The sequence below is a fragment of the Balaenoptera acutorostrata genome, chromosome 5, assembly GCF_949987535.1.
Source record: "Balaenoptera acutorostrata chromosome 5, mBalAcu1.1, whole genome shotgun sequence".
Taxonomy (NCBI): Eukaryota; Metazoa; Chordata; class Mammalia; order Artiodactyla; family Balaenopteridae; genus Balaenoptera; species Balaenoptera acutorostrata.
The window spans coordinates 69,598,386-69,613,652 of NC_080068.1; the positions used below are offsets into that span (position 1 = coordinate 69,598,386).

The 15,267-nt window shown below is 41.3% G+C and overlaps 1 protein-coding gene across 4 annotated transcripts in view; it reads left to right on the forward strand.

Annotated features, from left to right (window-relative positions):
• The first annotated feature begins 201 nt into the window (after nt 1-201).
• The window catches only part of SCFD2 (sec1 family domain containing 2), a 409,841-nt gene continuing 394,775 nt past the window's right edge, over nt 202-15,267 (forward strand). For all 4 annotated transcript variants that reach the window (XM_007180800.3, XM_007180802.3, XM_057547228.1 and 1 more), the window contains exon 1: nt 202-1,157. In XM_007180800.3, coding sequence (XP_007180862.2) covers nt 320-1,157 — 838 coding nt within the window. In that variant the 5' untranslated portion in view covers nt 202-319. The remainder of the gene's footprint in view (nt 1,158-15,267) is intronic.

A 15,267-nucleotide genomic window follows, 5' to 3' on the forward strand; every position in this document is an offset into this window, starting at 1 on the left:
CGAGCAGAGAGGGAGACGAAAAGAAAATCCCTCAGCTCTTTCTTAGGCAGCTCCTTCCCACTTCCCCGAACTTTCGAGGCACCCGGGAGCCTCGGAGCCCCGCCCGTTTATTCCCAGCCCTCACCATTCTTCCGCGACGTCTCCCCGCTAGCCAATCACGCTCCGTGACGTCATTACCATGCGCCCACACTGGATGAATCGGAGGCCATCCCACGTGTACTGTGTTGACTGTCAAGGTCTCCCGGAGCCCAATTCCCGGAAGCTGTGAGTTCTGAGAGAAGTTCCTGCGCTCGGTGCCCTGAGTCTGCGAATCCCCACTATGAGCACCCCAGGCGTGCTGTCCTTCACCCAGCAAGCCTGGGAGCAGGTTCTGGCCAAAGTGAAACGGGCCGTGGTCTACCTGGACGCCGCCTGCGCCGAGAGCCTGCACTGGGGCTGCGGGTCCTCACGGCTGCTGGAGGCGGTGGGGAACTCTGCGTGTTACCTGCGGGAGTTCGAGCCTGCCGCAGTTGGTGGCGGAGCCGAGCAGCCCAAAGCGGTGTTTGTGTTGAGTTGCCTGCTGAAAGGCCGGACCGTGGAGACCCTACGGGACATCATCTGCCGCAGTCACTTCCAGTATTGTGTGGTGGTCACGGCTGTGAATCACGCAGTCCACCTCACGGCTAATCACGTGCCGCCGCCGGCGGCGGCTGAGCTGGAAGGGCAGCAGCCAGTGTTCGAGCAACTGGAGGAGAAACTGTGTGAGTGGATGGGCAACATGAACTACACGGCTGAGGTGCTGCACGTCCCGTTGTTACTCGCATCTGCCGCTCCCCACCTTGCCTTGACTCCAGCTTTTGCTTCCCTTTTCCCACTATTACCCCAGGATGTGCATATCCTCAACCGTGCCCGACCGGACAAGAGGAGGCTGGGAAACCTGGCTGAGGTGGATGCCACTACCCTAACCCCTGAGCTGCTGCTGACGATTAGGTGCCTGGTGTCCGGCCTCAGTTCCCTGTGTGAGCATTTAGGGGTACGGGAGGAGTGTTTTGCTGTAGGTTCCCTCAGTCGGATCATCGCTGCAGATCTGGCCAATTTTGCTCCCGCCAAGAACAGGAGGAAGACCGCCACAGGCAGGGCATCAGTGGTCTTTGTGGACAGAACTCTGGATCTCACAGGTAAGTGGCGTTTGCTGTGGAAGGCTTCATAACCGCTTTCCAAAGTGCTGGGACTTTCATTGATTCAACATATATTTTATTGATCTCTTACTATGTGTCAAGTTGAGGAGTCAGAGAAGAACTAGATGGACACAGTCCCTGATCCCACAGTTTATCGTCTGGGGGGGGGATACAGACAAGCAAATCAGCAATTAAAATCAATTTGTTAAATGCTGTCTTGGGTAAATACATCCTCAACGTGCACTGCCCTTTTAAACAAGAACAACTGCATCTAGCCCAGAGATTGGAAAACCAGACTTATGCTGACATGGAGGAGAGCTGTCCTCCACCTGGGAACCTTTTAGAAATGTGCAGATATCAGTATTCACAACAATCCTTCATAAGAAAGCTTTAAGTTGTTGGAGAAGTATTAACAGGTGAACAAGTGGAGGTAACCTGTACCACAAAACACGAAAATATTACAGACAGTTGACTTTCAAGTTTCTTTACATGAGTGTTAACAGATGAGGCTGAACTTAAATTTCACCAGAAAATGAGGCTAAACAGAATTGTAGAAAATATCTACAATTGTATTTAGCCTCATTTTCTGGTGAAAATATTTTCAAACGTTTATTTATTCTTAGCTCTCATTCTATTGAAGATTGGGTAATCCCAAATTGTAATAATATTTATACACATAAGTAACAAATGTTACCCTTAAAATAGGTGAAGAGAAAACGTTTTCTGATATTTGACATGTGCATTTATTTTCAAAGGTCAACTTTATTGTTCTCTAATTAGGTAGATGTAATGCTGCTGGTAGTGTAGGCTGGCCACACCCAAGTTCAGGGAGAATAATCAGGAAACTGACATTGGTAAGGATTCCCTTCAGTAGGTTAAAAAACATGTGGAATGAAGTTAAAAAACCACAACAGGTGCATTTGAATTTTTGACCTTATAAGATTCATTTTCAGGTCATAAAATAGAAAGTAAGCTAAGTGGTAATACTGAGATGTAAGCTTAATTATGTGGCTGGAGTAACCAGGTGCTCAGCCTGTCAGTGTGATTTAAATAAAAGTAATCATTGTAACTAACACCCCTGAACTCTTAGAGGATTAAAAACACCTGATGAGTGAGTATATGCTTCTTGAGTTTTTGAGTGCGTGGTATATACTGCTTATGCTTCTATTTCTTTTTGCCCAAAATGTGACATATTGTTTCATAATTAATCAAGGTCACATATTTTTGTGTCCCCCCCCCCCCCCAAAGACTCCAGTTAGGCAAACTTTAATGTCCTGGCCATCCAGCATCATAGCAACTACTCCTTTACATATTATGTGTCTCTTCCTTGTATATGACTCTTCTAAATACAGAAAAAACAAGGTAAGTGTAGCTTCTTGTCCTCTAAAAGCTTACAATATGAAGTAGTCAAGAATGATTTAGAAAATAAGGGCACTAGGAAGACAAAGTTGCCATTCAGCACAATTATTTTATACTTTCTCTCTCTTCAAGCCTCCAGATTTCCCTCCCCATGTTCACCCCCTCAGCTTTCTTGCTTTTATATAAGCCATCAGAAAACTTCTGTATCTTCTTATCACTAAGTCTACCTACCTTTTTACCTCTGTACCCCACATATTTTTCTTTCCTTCCTTTATATTAAAAGGAGATGTACTGTCCCTGCTACTATCTAGTGCCAACTTTTCCTCCTTTGCAGACTAGATCTTTTCCTTTTTCACTTCTCTCATAGGTTTACTTCTTTCAAATACCCTCCCCTTTCCTAGATCATCATTTTTTTAAAAAGTCTTTTCTACTAGATTTTCCCCATCAACATACACACAGAATGGAATATCTCCTTTCTTGACCCCTCAGTCTCCTCCAACTTCAGTTTCATTTTTGCTCCATTTTTAGCAAAGTTAGAAATTTGTCTGTACTTGCTATCTCTACAATCATCTGCTTCAGTTTTCTCTTGACCTCAATTAGGCTGTTTGCCCCTCAGTACTCCTCAGAAACTTCCTTTGTCAAGATCACTGGTGGCCTCCATGTCACCAAATCCAATATTCAATTATCAGAATCCATTTTACTCAGTCTCAAAGCAGCATTTATCACAACAGAGTAGAGGATGCAAATAGTTAAAAAAATACAAATATTAAAGAAGTACAGAAGATATACAGATCATGCAGTTTCTTGTGTAATCCCATCAAAACATAAAATTGACGACATGTTATTTGCTTGCTCACAACCCTCCCATCACACCCACTATCAAATCTAAGTTCCTTAGCACAGTTTGCAAGGCCATACATCATCTGCCTGTGTGTACCTATCCCACCTCATCCCTTACTGATCTCCCCCCACACACTGCTCTCCTGGCATGCTGGTCACCTTGCCATTTCTCAACATGCCAAGTATGTCCCAGCCCCAGGCCCTTTGATGTTCTTGTGCAGCTCAGCTTGGAATGCTCTTCCTTCAGGTGTCTACATGGTTTTGTCGCTCACTTCCTTCGAATCTCCACTCACATGTCTCCTCCTCAGACAAGCCTTCCCTGACCACTTTCTTTAGACACTCTCTAACCCCTTACCCTACTTTATTTGTTATAGTCTTTACCACTACCTAACATGTGAATTGATTGTCAGTTGCCTGTCTCCTCCCATTTGAATGGAAGCTCCTGAAGGGAGGGGCTCTATTTTGTTTACTGTTTATTTTTTTTATTTTTTTATTTTTAAAGTTACTTGCCTTTTATTTATTTATTTATTTGTTTGTTTATTTATTTATGGCTGTGTTGGGTCTTCGTTTCTGTGCGAGGGCTTTCTCTAGTTGTGGCAGGCGGGGGCCACTCTTCATCGCGGTGCGCGGGCCTCTCACCATCGCGGACTTTCTTGTTGTGGAGCACAGGCTTCAGACGAGCAGGCTCAGTAATTGTGGCTCACGGGCCCAGTTGCTCCGTGGCATGTGGGATCTTCCCAGACCAGGGCTTGAACCCGTGTCCCCTGCATTGGCAGGCAAATTCTCAACCACTGCGCCACCAGGGAAGCCCCGTTTACTGTTTATTAACTAGCACTCAGAAGAGTGCCTTGAAAATAGTGGGTATTCAGTAAATATTTATTGAATGAATGGATGAATGAACAGGTGAATTAAAGGTTGCTGCCAACTAGACTTTCATTGAGGTTAATATACTTACTTTTTCTGATTGAAACTACTTCTGAGATTCCTAAGTTGCATCACTAGTCATTCACAAATGCAGCTGGGCACACATTTTCTGAATATTCTAAAATTTGATAATTTGGGCCCACAGTAGTATTTGAGAAAGGAAATAATAATATTAACTAATCATATTTATGTGATTATTTAATGGATTAAAATCACTTCCACATTACCTTATTTGTTCTTCTCAACAAATTAGGTGAGTTAAGTATTATTTATCATTTCAAGAATAAAAAATTGAGGCTCTGAAGTTGTTCTTTACTGGAAAAAAGAAAAGCAGAAACATTAAGTCGTAGGCCAGATGTGACAGGATTGCTCCAGTATTTCTATTAGTGTCCGAGGTCAGCATCTTTTGTTTTCTGAATTGTCAGAGTTAAGTGCTCACTTTCTTTGTATTTGTTTAGGATCCTTCTGCCAGTAGGTGGGCTTCCAGGGTGTGCTTTAAATAGGTGAAGGTACTCATTAAACAAACTGGTGTGGGAGAAGACATTTTAGGTAGATGAGACCATGTAAAAGAATAGTTAATGTTAAAAGGGGCATTGTTCAAAGGGAGCAAATGGGAGGTTTCTCTGGGTAGATTCAAGGCAACAGGTAAAGAGAAGGAAAAATTCATTTACTTTGTCCAGGGCTTAGGAGGAACCATGAAAGTATTGTTTTCAATAGAATGCCAAGATAACTATGCAAGCTGATGATAAAGCAATGAGAGTGAACCTCCCAGAAGTTCCTTGAGGTATTTCCCAAGTACATTTAAAATTATAAGGACTCTGCTTCCTTCCTACTTTACTGAATAATTCAGTGGAAAAGCATCTAGGTGGGGCTAAGCAAGAAAGGTGTCCATGCAGGGAGGAGAGCACTACCAGGCCTGGGTGAGGGAGCTCAAGTTGGGTGAGATCTCCTGAGTGGGGAGAGGTGCCTGCATGGGGTGGTGGGTGGCAGCAGCAGTGGCCTGGTGGGATAGGAGATAAAGGGAAGCCAGAGTGGGTGGCATAAAGGGGTGTCCCTGGGGCCCAACATATTTACCTCTTTACTGGTGCATGGAACAAGTTTGATTTGTGGTCCCCTCTGAAACCAGTCAGCTTTGGCATAGTGTAGCCAAGAAAAGGTCCATGGTCTACTTCCCATTTTTAAATTATGACATTCTCTCCTTCACAAGGGATCAAAATTATATCTGGCTGGTGGAGGGTAGATTTTGGAGGATAGATACTAATTGGAACAAGTTTGTTACTATGTCCTAATAACTTATAAATTAAAGTTTTTTTAATGGATACCTTTTGGATAACCCTCCAAACTATCTTCCAGATGGTCAGTTTAATGGTTCAATTATTTCAAAAATGTTTCAACCGTGTTATTATTCCATATTGGTAATCCTCAGGGCTGGTTTTCAGTTGGTACATAGCTGTATTGTCAAACCTGTTTTTTAAATACTAAAGTACTTCTGTACTAGCCAGTAAAGGGAAATTCTCTACTTGTTGAGAGTTACCTGTTACTGTTGCCTGGTGGAGGTGAGTGATAGGGCTTAGGAGCATTCTGGTGTGGATGCACCTGACCCCCAGGGGTGCTGAGGGTGTGAGGCAGCAGAGGGAGCTCATGCTGGTAGTGATGGTTGTAGAGATGCAGCACTTCTCCTCTGCTCCAGAGTGGCCCAAAATTGGATGGGGTGGTAGGGTAGGTGGTGTTGGTGGCATTATTTTTGGCACGGGTGCTTTCCAACCTTGATCCAGGCTCTGGTGTCCAGGAATATACCCGATCACCATGCTCAATTTTTTTACTGATCTTTCCTGGTTGCAACAAGCATAAGGAGCTGGGGAGCTCATGACTTGTTGTTACAAGAATTTGACGTGGTTTCCTTTCTTTTCTTTTCTTTTTTTTTAAAAAAATTTTTAGTAGAGTACAGTTGATTTAAAATGCTATGCTAGTTTCTGCTGTACAGCAAAGTGAATCAGCTATACATATACCAGTGTGGTTTCTTGCATCAGATTGTGGTTTAGACAGAATGTGGGGCATTGTTTAGCCAGGAATAGCTATAGCATATAGATGATTACACCAACAGTTTCTAAAAATCAAAAGGTAATTGGAAATTATCGGAATGACTTGAATGGTTTGAATTTCAATTTAAATTATGTGACAGCAGTTTTAATATAGCGACCAAAGGGAAATACATGTTTAGTTTTTTATTTAGATGTTAATTTATATACCTAGTATATTAATTTGTTATTTGTTGTTAAATGTTTTAGATGCCATTTTTGATAATTTACCATTAGAAGATTTATATGCTTATGTATATATTCTTCTTGGATGTAAAACTGACACTACCAAAAATAACCTCCAATAGTTCATAAATATTCGGCAGTGTTAATATCATGCTTACAATTCTGAGAAATTTCTCTTTTTGTCATCATCTTTGCTGAAAGTAATATCACTTTGTCTAATAGTTGGGTTTTTTTTTTCAGTAAACATTTATTGAGTGCCTACTATGTGCCAAGCATTGTTCCAGGTCTAGGGAAACAGTGGTGAACAAGACAGACAAGCTCCTTGCTCCCTTGAAGCAGTTGATAAGCTCTCAGGGCTGAAAAATAGAGAGAAAGTAGAGAAAGTTTGTTGCAATTGTTTGAGAAGTAAATGGCCACCAGTGTCTGTTGCTATGATTTTGGCATACTTCTACCATGTCTAGACCACACAGAAACTTGTGTCTCTGCAGAGTGCTTCAGGCATGTTTGCATAGGGATTTAAATACAGCATTCTACGGACTGTTCTGGCTTCTAATTTGTTTCAAGGGACAATTAAAAAGGTAGACGTGGGCTTCCCTGGTGGTGCAGTGGTTGAGAGACCGCCTGTCAGTGCGGGGGACACGGGTTCGATCCCTGGTCCGGGAGGATCCCACATGCGGCGGAGCAACTGGGCCCATGCGCCACAACTGCTGAGCCCGCGCTCTAGAGCCCGCGAGCCACAACTACTGAGTCCACATGCCACAGCCACTGAAGCCCGCATGCCTAGAGCCCGTGCTCCGCAACGAGAAGCCACTGCAATGAGTAGCCCCCACTCGCCGCAACCAGAGAAAAACCCGCGCGCAGCAACAAAGACCCAACGCGGCCAGAAACAATAAATAAATAAAATAAAATCATAAAATAAATAAATTTATTAAAAAAAAAAAGGTAGACGTGATTTATGAATCTCGAAAAGTTCGAGTCTGGTTTTCTTTCCATTCTTTTCTGGCTCTTGAGATCGACTAGAGAGCTTTGTTGATAGTCTACAAGTTCAAGATCAAAAGATAGGAGGTGGCGGTAACTCTGGGAATTAAATTTCCTTTCTTGGTTCAATTCTTCTGAATTTTAGTTTCATGTAAACTTTTAAATTAAATTTAGTCAGTTAAAGGTTAACCCCCAATCCAATGGGTGGTTCTTAATCCTGGGATTATGGTATACTTGTGCATTTATATTTGCTTTAAGGTGTGATTGTATATTATTTTGTTAAAGTCTTGAAATTTGAGACTATTAATAGTGGCTAACATTTGAGAGCATAGTACTTTTCTCAGCACTCTACATATATAAACTCCTTTAATTTTCATAATAATTCTTTTATAATTATCCCCATTTCACAGATGAGGAAACGGAGACATATAGGAGTTAACTAACTTACCCAAGATCACACAGCTAGTAAATGAGAGCCAGGGTTTGAACCTTGGCAGCTTGCTCTAGAGCCTGTGCTCATAATCTCTCTCATATGTGAGCCTATCATCGTCCTGGTTAGTAGAGATGATGTTGATATGGCCTCTAGAAGCTAGCAGCTTCCGAGACTAAACACAGTTGTTGGACGCTGGTGCTGCCTTAGTATTCAAAAAAGTGACTTATTCTTTCCTCCCCCATCTCCTCCAATCTGATTTTCCACAAAATGCAAAATAACCAACTAATATCTTTATTTTAGGGTTCAGAGGATACTGTTTAAAATGAGCATAGGTATGAGGAACAATTGAGAAGCCATTTAAGGCTCTGACTAGATTGCAGGTGTTAGATCCAGACCAGTATAATAACTTCAAGTCTTAGCTTAGTGACTTACTTGCTGTTTGATTCTCATTGAGCCTTTTGAGGGTTTTCTCATTTGTAAACAGGGGAAAAGAGTGACCTTAAAGTGCTGTTGGAAACATATGAAATCATCCATCCATCCATCCATCCATCCATTATATAACTAAAACAGTAGATAGTAGATTAAAAAGTGATAGGGTTTCCATTTTATTTTATTATTTTTTAAGCTTTTAAAAAATTTATTTTATTTATTTTTGGCTGTGTTGGGTCTTCGTTGCTGTGCGTGGGCTTTCTCTAGTTGCGTGGAGCTGGGGCTACTCTTCGTTGCTGTGCGTGGGCTTTCTCTAGTTGCGTCGAGCTGGGGCTACTCTTCGTTGCGGTGTGCAGGCTTCTCATTGCAGTGGCTTCTCTTGTTGCAGAGCACGGGCTCTAGGCATGCAGGCATCAGTAGTTGTGGCTCGTGGGCTCAGTAGTTGTGGCTCGCAGGCTCTAGAGCTCAGGCTCAGTAGTTGTGACGCACAGGCTTAGTCGCTCCGCGGCGTGTGGGATCTTCCTGGACCAGGGCTCGAACCTGTGTCCCCTGCGTTGGCAGGCAGATTCTTAACCAGTGCGCCACCAGGGAAGCCCGGGTTTCCATTTTAGATAGCATAGCTAGGGAAGACCTCTCTGAGGATGCGACATTTGAGCAGAGATTGACAAGAGAGAGGAAGCAGGCCATATGACAGCCTTGGTATTGAACATATAAGACCCAGGGAATGGCAAGTGCAAAGGACCTGAGGTGGGAATATGCTTGACATGTTTGAGGAGGCTTGTGTGGCTTCCTTCGCCTTGCCCTGCAAGCAAGGAGGGCGGTGATAGGAGGTAATGTTGGAGAGATAGGCAGAAGGAATTCATTGTAGGGCAAAGTGAAGACTTAGAGTAAAAACCAAATTATGATGGGAAAGTTGGAGAGTTTTGAGCTGTGATGTGACATGCTCAGATTTACATTATACAGGATGATATATGCAAGGAGTAAGGGGATTGCAGTAGATCCTCAATATATGGTAACTGCTACCACTATCTAGGTTGTGTAATAGGCATGAGTGGCTAGTTACAGTAGCCTTAGCTCTGCCCCTCCCTAGTCGTAAGTCAGTTTCCTGATCTGTGAAATGAGGATAATAGTACCCACCAGAAGACTGAGAGGGTAAAATAAGTTAACATGTCTAGCTCCTAGAACACTGCCTGGTACATAATGGGGAATATGTTTATTAATACTTTTATTAATTAATTATATGCCTTTAAAATGATTTAATGTTTTATTCTTTTAAATGTATGTTTTCCCCCTAAGTATAAGACGAAGAACATAAGTACAAGAGTAATTTGCCATACATGTAACCCAGAAGAATTTTACTACCTGACCTGTTATCTGCCACTAAAGTAAGTGAGAGTTGGTTAGAATTAACCATTTGTCAAGAACTGTATTCTGTCATACCTAGAGAAAAAAAAAAAATGAAGTGCAGTAAGTGAAAGAGTCTTTCTGTATGATCCTGCAAGATCACTACAATTTTGGTTACTTAGGGGAGTGTAAAGAATGACATGGATGATTTTGATTCATTTCATAAATGTTTATTGAGCAACTTTTATATGCAGGCTCTGTGCTAGGTGATAGTGACATAAAACCTCCCTATTCAGTGTGTCCTGGAGACTGGCAGCCTCAAGCCCAACTGGAAGCGAATTAAAAATGCAGAATCCCAGGCTTCACCCCAGGCTTAAGAATCAGAATTTTAACAAGATCCTCAGGTGATCTGAATGTGCTGTAAAGTTTGAGAAGTGCAGACATAAAGATCAAACAGTCAAGACTCTTGTCTACGAGGAACTCATAGTCTATGAGGAAGCACAAAGCTTAGCAAATTCACGTATGAATGATACATGCCTTCATAGGGTTTAGGTACAGATATTCTCTTAAGGGGTGGCCATTTCTAGACCAGTGGTTCTCACATTCGAACCACCCAGAAAGTCTGATTTTTCAAAGTGGTCTGGACAGAGGCTGGAACCAGTATTCTTTTAAAAGCTCCCTACGTGTGCAAACATGTAAGAAGGAGCATAGGTTGTTCTGGGAATTCTTTTTAGGTAATTTTTTAGTAGGGCTTAAGGTTGGGATGAATGACTGAGGGAGAGGTAAGAGATCAGGAGGGAAGGGTGATAAAGATGATGAGGAAGGAGACTGGGGCCATGTTCCAAAGGCTTTAAATTTCATGCTTGGTGAGGAGCCATAATAAGTTTTTAGGCAGGCAAAGTGCATGTACAGATTTTCTGTTGAATGAGTTCTCTGGTGGATGATGTGATGGATGGATTTATTGATTCCAAAGTGGGAACTGAGGGGGGATGGATAGGTTTTTTGTTGTTGTTTTGCTTGCTTTTTTTATAGTCAAGTTTATTAAAGTATAATTTACATATAGTAACATTCATGCTGTATAGTGTGTAGTTTTGTCAAACAACATATAGTCATGCAACCACCCACCACAATCAAGATATAAGAGGAGTGCCATCACTCCAAAAAATTCCCTTTGTGCCCCTTGTAGGCAGTCTCTCCTCTTACTCTCATATCTGGCAACCATGGAACCATTTCCTGTCCCTAGAGTTTTATCTTTTCCAGAATGTCATATAAGTGCAATCATATAGTATATAGCCTTTTGAGTGGCCTCTTTCACTTAGCATAATGCGGTTTAGATTCATCCATGTTGTAGCTTCTATCAGTAGTTCACTCCTTTTTATTAATGAGTAATATTCAGGTGTATGGATGTAGCACAGTTTGTTAATTTGTTCATCAGTTGGGCTGTATCCTTAAAGTGTGTAGAGAGGAATAACATTGATAGCTGTTGGCTCAACTAAGTCATACTATGTGGTGTGCAGTGATTCTTTTTTTTTTTTCCAGTGATTCTTAACTGTTTTGAAATTAAGGAACTTTTTTTTTGAGCAACTGGTCAAAGTTATGGATTATCTAGATAAAAGCATAGACTTAAAATATTTCTCATAAAATTCAACCCTCCCATGCATCTATAGAGGAGCCCAGCCTAAGAGCAATGGGCTTCTTGAGATAAAAGCAAGAAATACTGGAGGCTAGGAGACTATTGATCAGGAGATTATTAAAATATCTAGGTAAGAAATGATGTGAATTTATACCAAGCCAGTAATAGGAAGGATGAAGAAAGGAGTAGTTGAGTATTTAAGTGAGAGAATTAATAGATTGGTGACTGATATAATGGTAGAAGATCAAGAAGAATTTGAAGACATGCCAAGTATTCTAGCCTGGGCAATTTCAGAATCCATTCACAGAAAGAGGGAGTGTAGGAGAAGATTTGTTAGGGGCAATATAATGAATGCTATGTGACTCTCTTATCTAAAATTACTGTGTGGTGAAAACTACTTACTGAATAAACTTGTATTAGTACTGCCTTATTATTCTCCTGCCTCCATCCCCCCAAAGTCCTACCTGGTATATGGCAAACTGAAACAGCCTTTTGACTAGTATGTATTATCTACTTTAATACATCCCCTTTGTACTAGATTTGACTGATATGAGCCAACCATAGGTAGTGTTAGAAATGGTAGTATTAGATAGTAACTAATAACTAACACTCCTTTAACCATCCAGATTCTAAATTGAATATGAAATAAAGAGTTGGCAGGCAGAGGCAAAAATACCAGTTTTATGGTGGATACAGTGAACATTAAAGAATGTGGCTTACATCTATGGGCAAGTGAGATTCCTAACACCAAATTCTTGGGTTGGAAGGTTTACCCACTCAGCATCAGGAGTGGACCAGAGCAAGTCTTTTTCCCTCTTTCCAAGGGCAGAACCTATCCTAGGCAGAGTGAGTAGAACCTGACAACCCAGGGGAAAAGTGATTGAAGGAGGTGAGGCAAGTTCAGAAATGTTATGCTAATTGTTGTCCTTCTACATAGAAGGAAACATCAGGAGCAATAATGAAATATTCTGTTCTTAGAAGACAGAAATGTCATCAAATACTGAAACATCTCAAAATAATGAAAGACGGTCATAAATATTCTTAAGAAGGAGTCATGGGGAATCAGAAAGGAGGTGAGGTTTTTTTTTTTTTTAATTAAGATTTGTGTATTGTGTAGTTTTTTTAAAATTAATTAATTTTTATTTTTGGCTGTGTTGGGTCTTTGTTGCTGCACGTGGGCTTTCTCTAGTTGTAGCAAGCAGGGGCTACTCTTTGTTGCAGTGTGCGGGCTTCTCATTGCGGTGGCTTCTCTTGTTGTGGAGCACAGTCTCTAGAGTGCAGGCTCAGTAGTTGTGGTGCATGGGCTTAGTTGCTCCGTGGCATGTGGTATCTTCCTGGACCAGTGCTCGAACCCGTGTCCCCTGCACTGGCAGGCGGATTCTTAACCACTTTGCCACCAGGGACGTCCCAGGAGGTGAGTTTTTGAATATACTAATTCCAAGAATCCAGTAACCCTATCTCAACACAAAGGGACACTGTGCACAACCCCAAAATATCCTGTTTGTGAAATGTAGAGAAGGCTCTGTGTTTTTATCTTTAAGCCCTACTACAGTATGACTGAGCTCTTGTGAAGATGCCTCAATTCTTGCTTCTCACTTTATTCCTTATAAGTAGAGGCAAGTGAAGATGTTATATGCCTTATAATGATGATACTGGCACATACATTCACATATGATCCACAGGGTCATACAGGACTGCTAGTTTTCCGGTGCTGTTAACTATAAAAGTTTAGCCTTTGAAACAATTGGCTGAATTTAGGATCTCAAATACTGAGCTTCAAAGATATTTGGGTGTTGGTTGGACCAACTCTGAGTTTTTAGCTTGGTAAAATAGCACCACATTTTTGGAAGTTGCCTCAGATCACACAAGGAACTAATGGAGGATGGGACCACTAGAGCCCATGTCTCCAATTTCTTGTTCCTATACCCTCTTTAGAAAAGAAGGCATTGGGAAATAAACCATTCTCTGGCCAGACTAGACCCCATTGCTCTTGGCTAGATTAGCAGTTGGACAGGGAAAAATAACTGGGTTCAGGTTGACTTCCACTCTTGAGCGTCTTAAATAATATTTTAAAATTTCTATAATAATGGAAAAATTAAGCTCTCTGAAAATTTAAGTGTGATACAAATCTTGGCATTTTATTCATTTCCTAGAGGAAGAATCTGAAGTTACTGTGACATTGAGAGGCCCCAAATGCTTAGTCTATGTTTGAGTCATGTAACTGGCACTAATTAAATTTTAAAAATGTATATTGAACCCTCTAAAGCTGGACATGCAACAGACTGTATTCAGAGAAGAGCAGGACATGAGTTGAAAGCCTATGCCTGCTTTATCCTTCATTATCACACATGTTAAATACACATTCCTTTTGACTAAACCTAAAAAGTTGAGTAATCCTACTCATGTAAATTTGGCATTTTGTTAATTCTCACATATAATATTTTAAACAGTTTCTGAAAGAGTGTGAATTATTTTTCTAATTAATTTAGGTCAGTCTCATATGCTCCTTGCAGAAAGCACGGGGGAAAAAATTAACTTTAGGTAGAGTTTACATCAACCAAAGTCCTACCATTCGAAGATAACCCTTGGTAAAATTTTGGGATATTTATATGGGTGTATAGCATGTTTTTTCATTTCATTACAGCAGGAATATATGTTCACCATAGAAAGTTTAGAATCTATAAATAAATAGAAGAAAATAAAAATCACAATTTGAGAACTGCTTCAGTAAATATGCCATAATTTAAAAAAACTACTCCTCTACTTCTGAACATTTAGGGTGTTAGTATATAATATTTTAAGGAGGTAAATGATACATTGGTTCTGTAAAAATAACTATTAGCTATTAAACCTTAAGGAAAAATAAGTATGTCATGTCTTGACTTCTCATACTTGGAGAGTTTCAGGAGGACTGGATTAGTCAACAGTTTTAATTTGCCAAAGGTTTAATGAACTGAGACTTGCCAAAGACCCCTGCATTTAGCATAGGGAGGAGGAGTGAGTAGCAGCTAGATTGTAGGGGCTAAAGAAGTTAGGAAAGAAAGGCAGAACATATAGACTACTTGTTTGTACAATGTGTCTGTGAATGGCAGATAAAAATAAGAATAGCTTGGGGGCAGGGCTCAGAATTTGGGCACCAGGTTCAAAGAAGAGTTATTATAGTGATGAGTGGAAGTGAGGAGGTTACTAGTGGAGAGAGAAATGATGCTATGGGGTAATCGTCGTATCTCCATTCATTCCAGGCTTAAAGATATTATTCACTTAGAGACTTCTGACTGCCCTGTGGATCTCAGGGCCACTTATAGTCACTAGGCATTCATTCAGCAAGTATTTAACGAGTAGCTTGTAGTGTGAGTGCTGGGGAGACAACCATAAACTATAGACAACATAAATAAGACATGGTTCCTTCCAGGCCTGATAAGTGAATATTTTACTGGTAGAATTAGAACTCTTTTCTTTAACATCGGAAGCCACATTAGAAGCACTCATGCTGGTTCTGTCTTAAGTCATTTTTTTTTTTTTTAATTTATTTATTTATTTATTTTTGGCTGTGTTGGGTCTTCGGTTCGTGCGAGGGCTTTCTCCAGTTGCGGCAAGCGGGGGCCACTCTTCATCGCGGTGCGCGGGCCTTTCTCTATCGCGGCCCCTCCCGTCGCGGGGCACAGGCTCCAGACGCGCAGGCTCAGCAATTGTGGCTCACGGGCCCAGCTGCTCCGCGGCATGCGGGATCTTCCCAGACCAGGGCTCGAACCTGTGTCCCCTGCATTAGCAGGCAGATTCTCAACCACTGCGCCACCAGGGAAGCCCTTAAGTCATTTTTATGGGCCTGATTTTTATTTTTTTTTAAATGGCGTGGTTTTTGGATTTCTGCCTCCCGAGTTTGAATTCTTGCTCTGTAATTTGCAA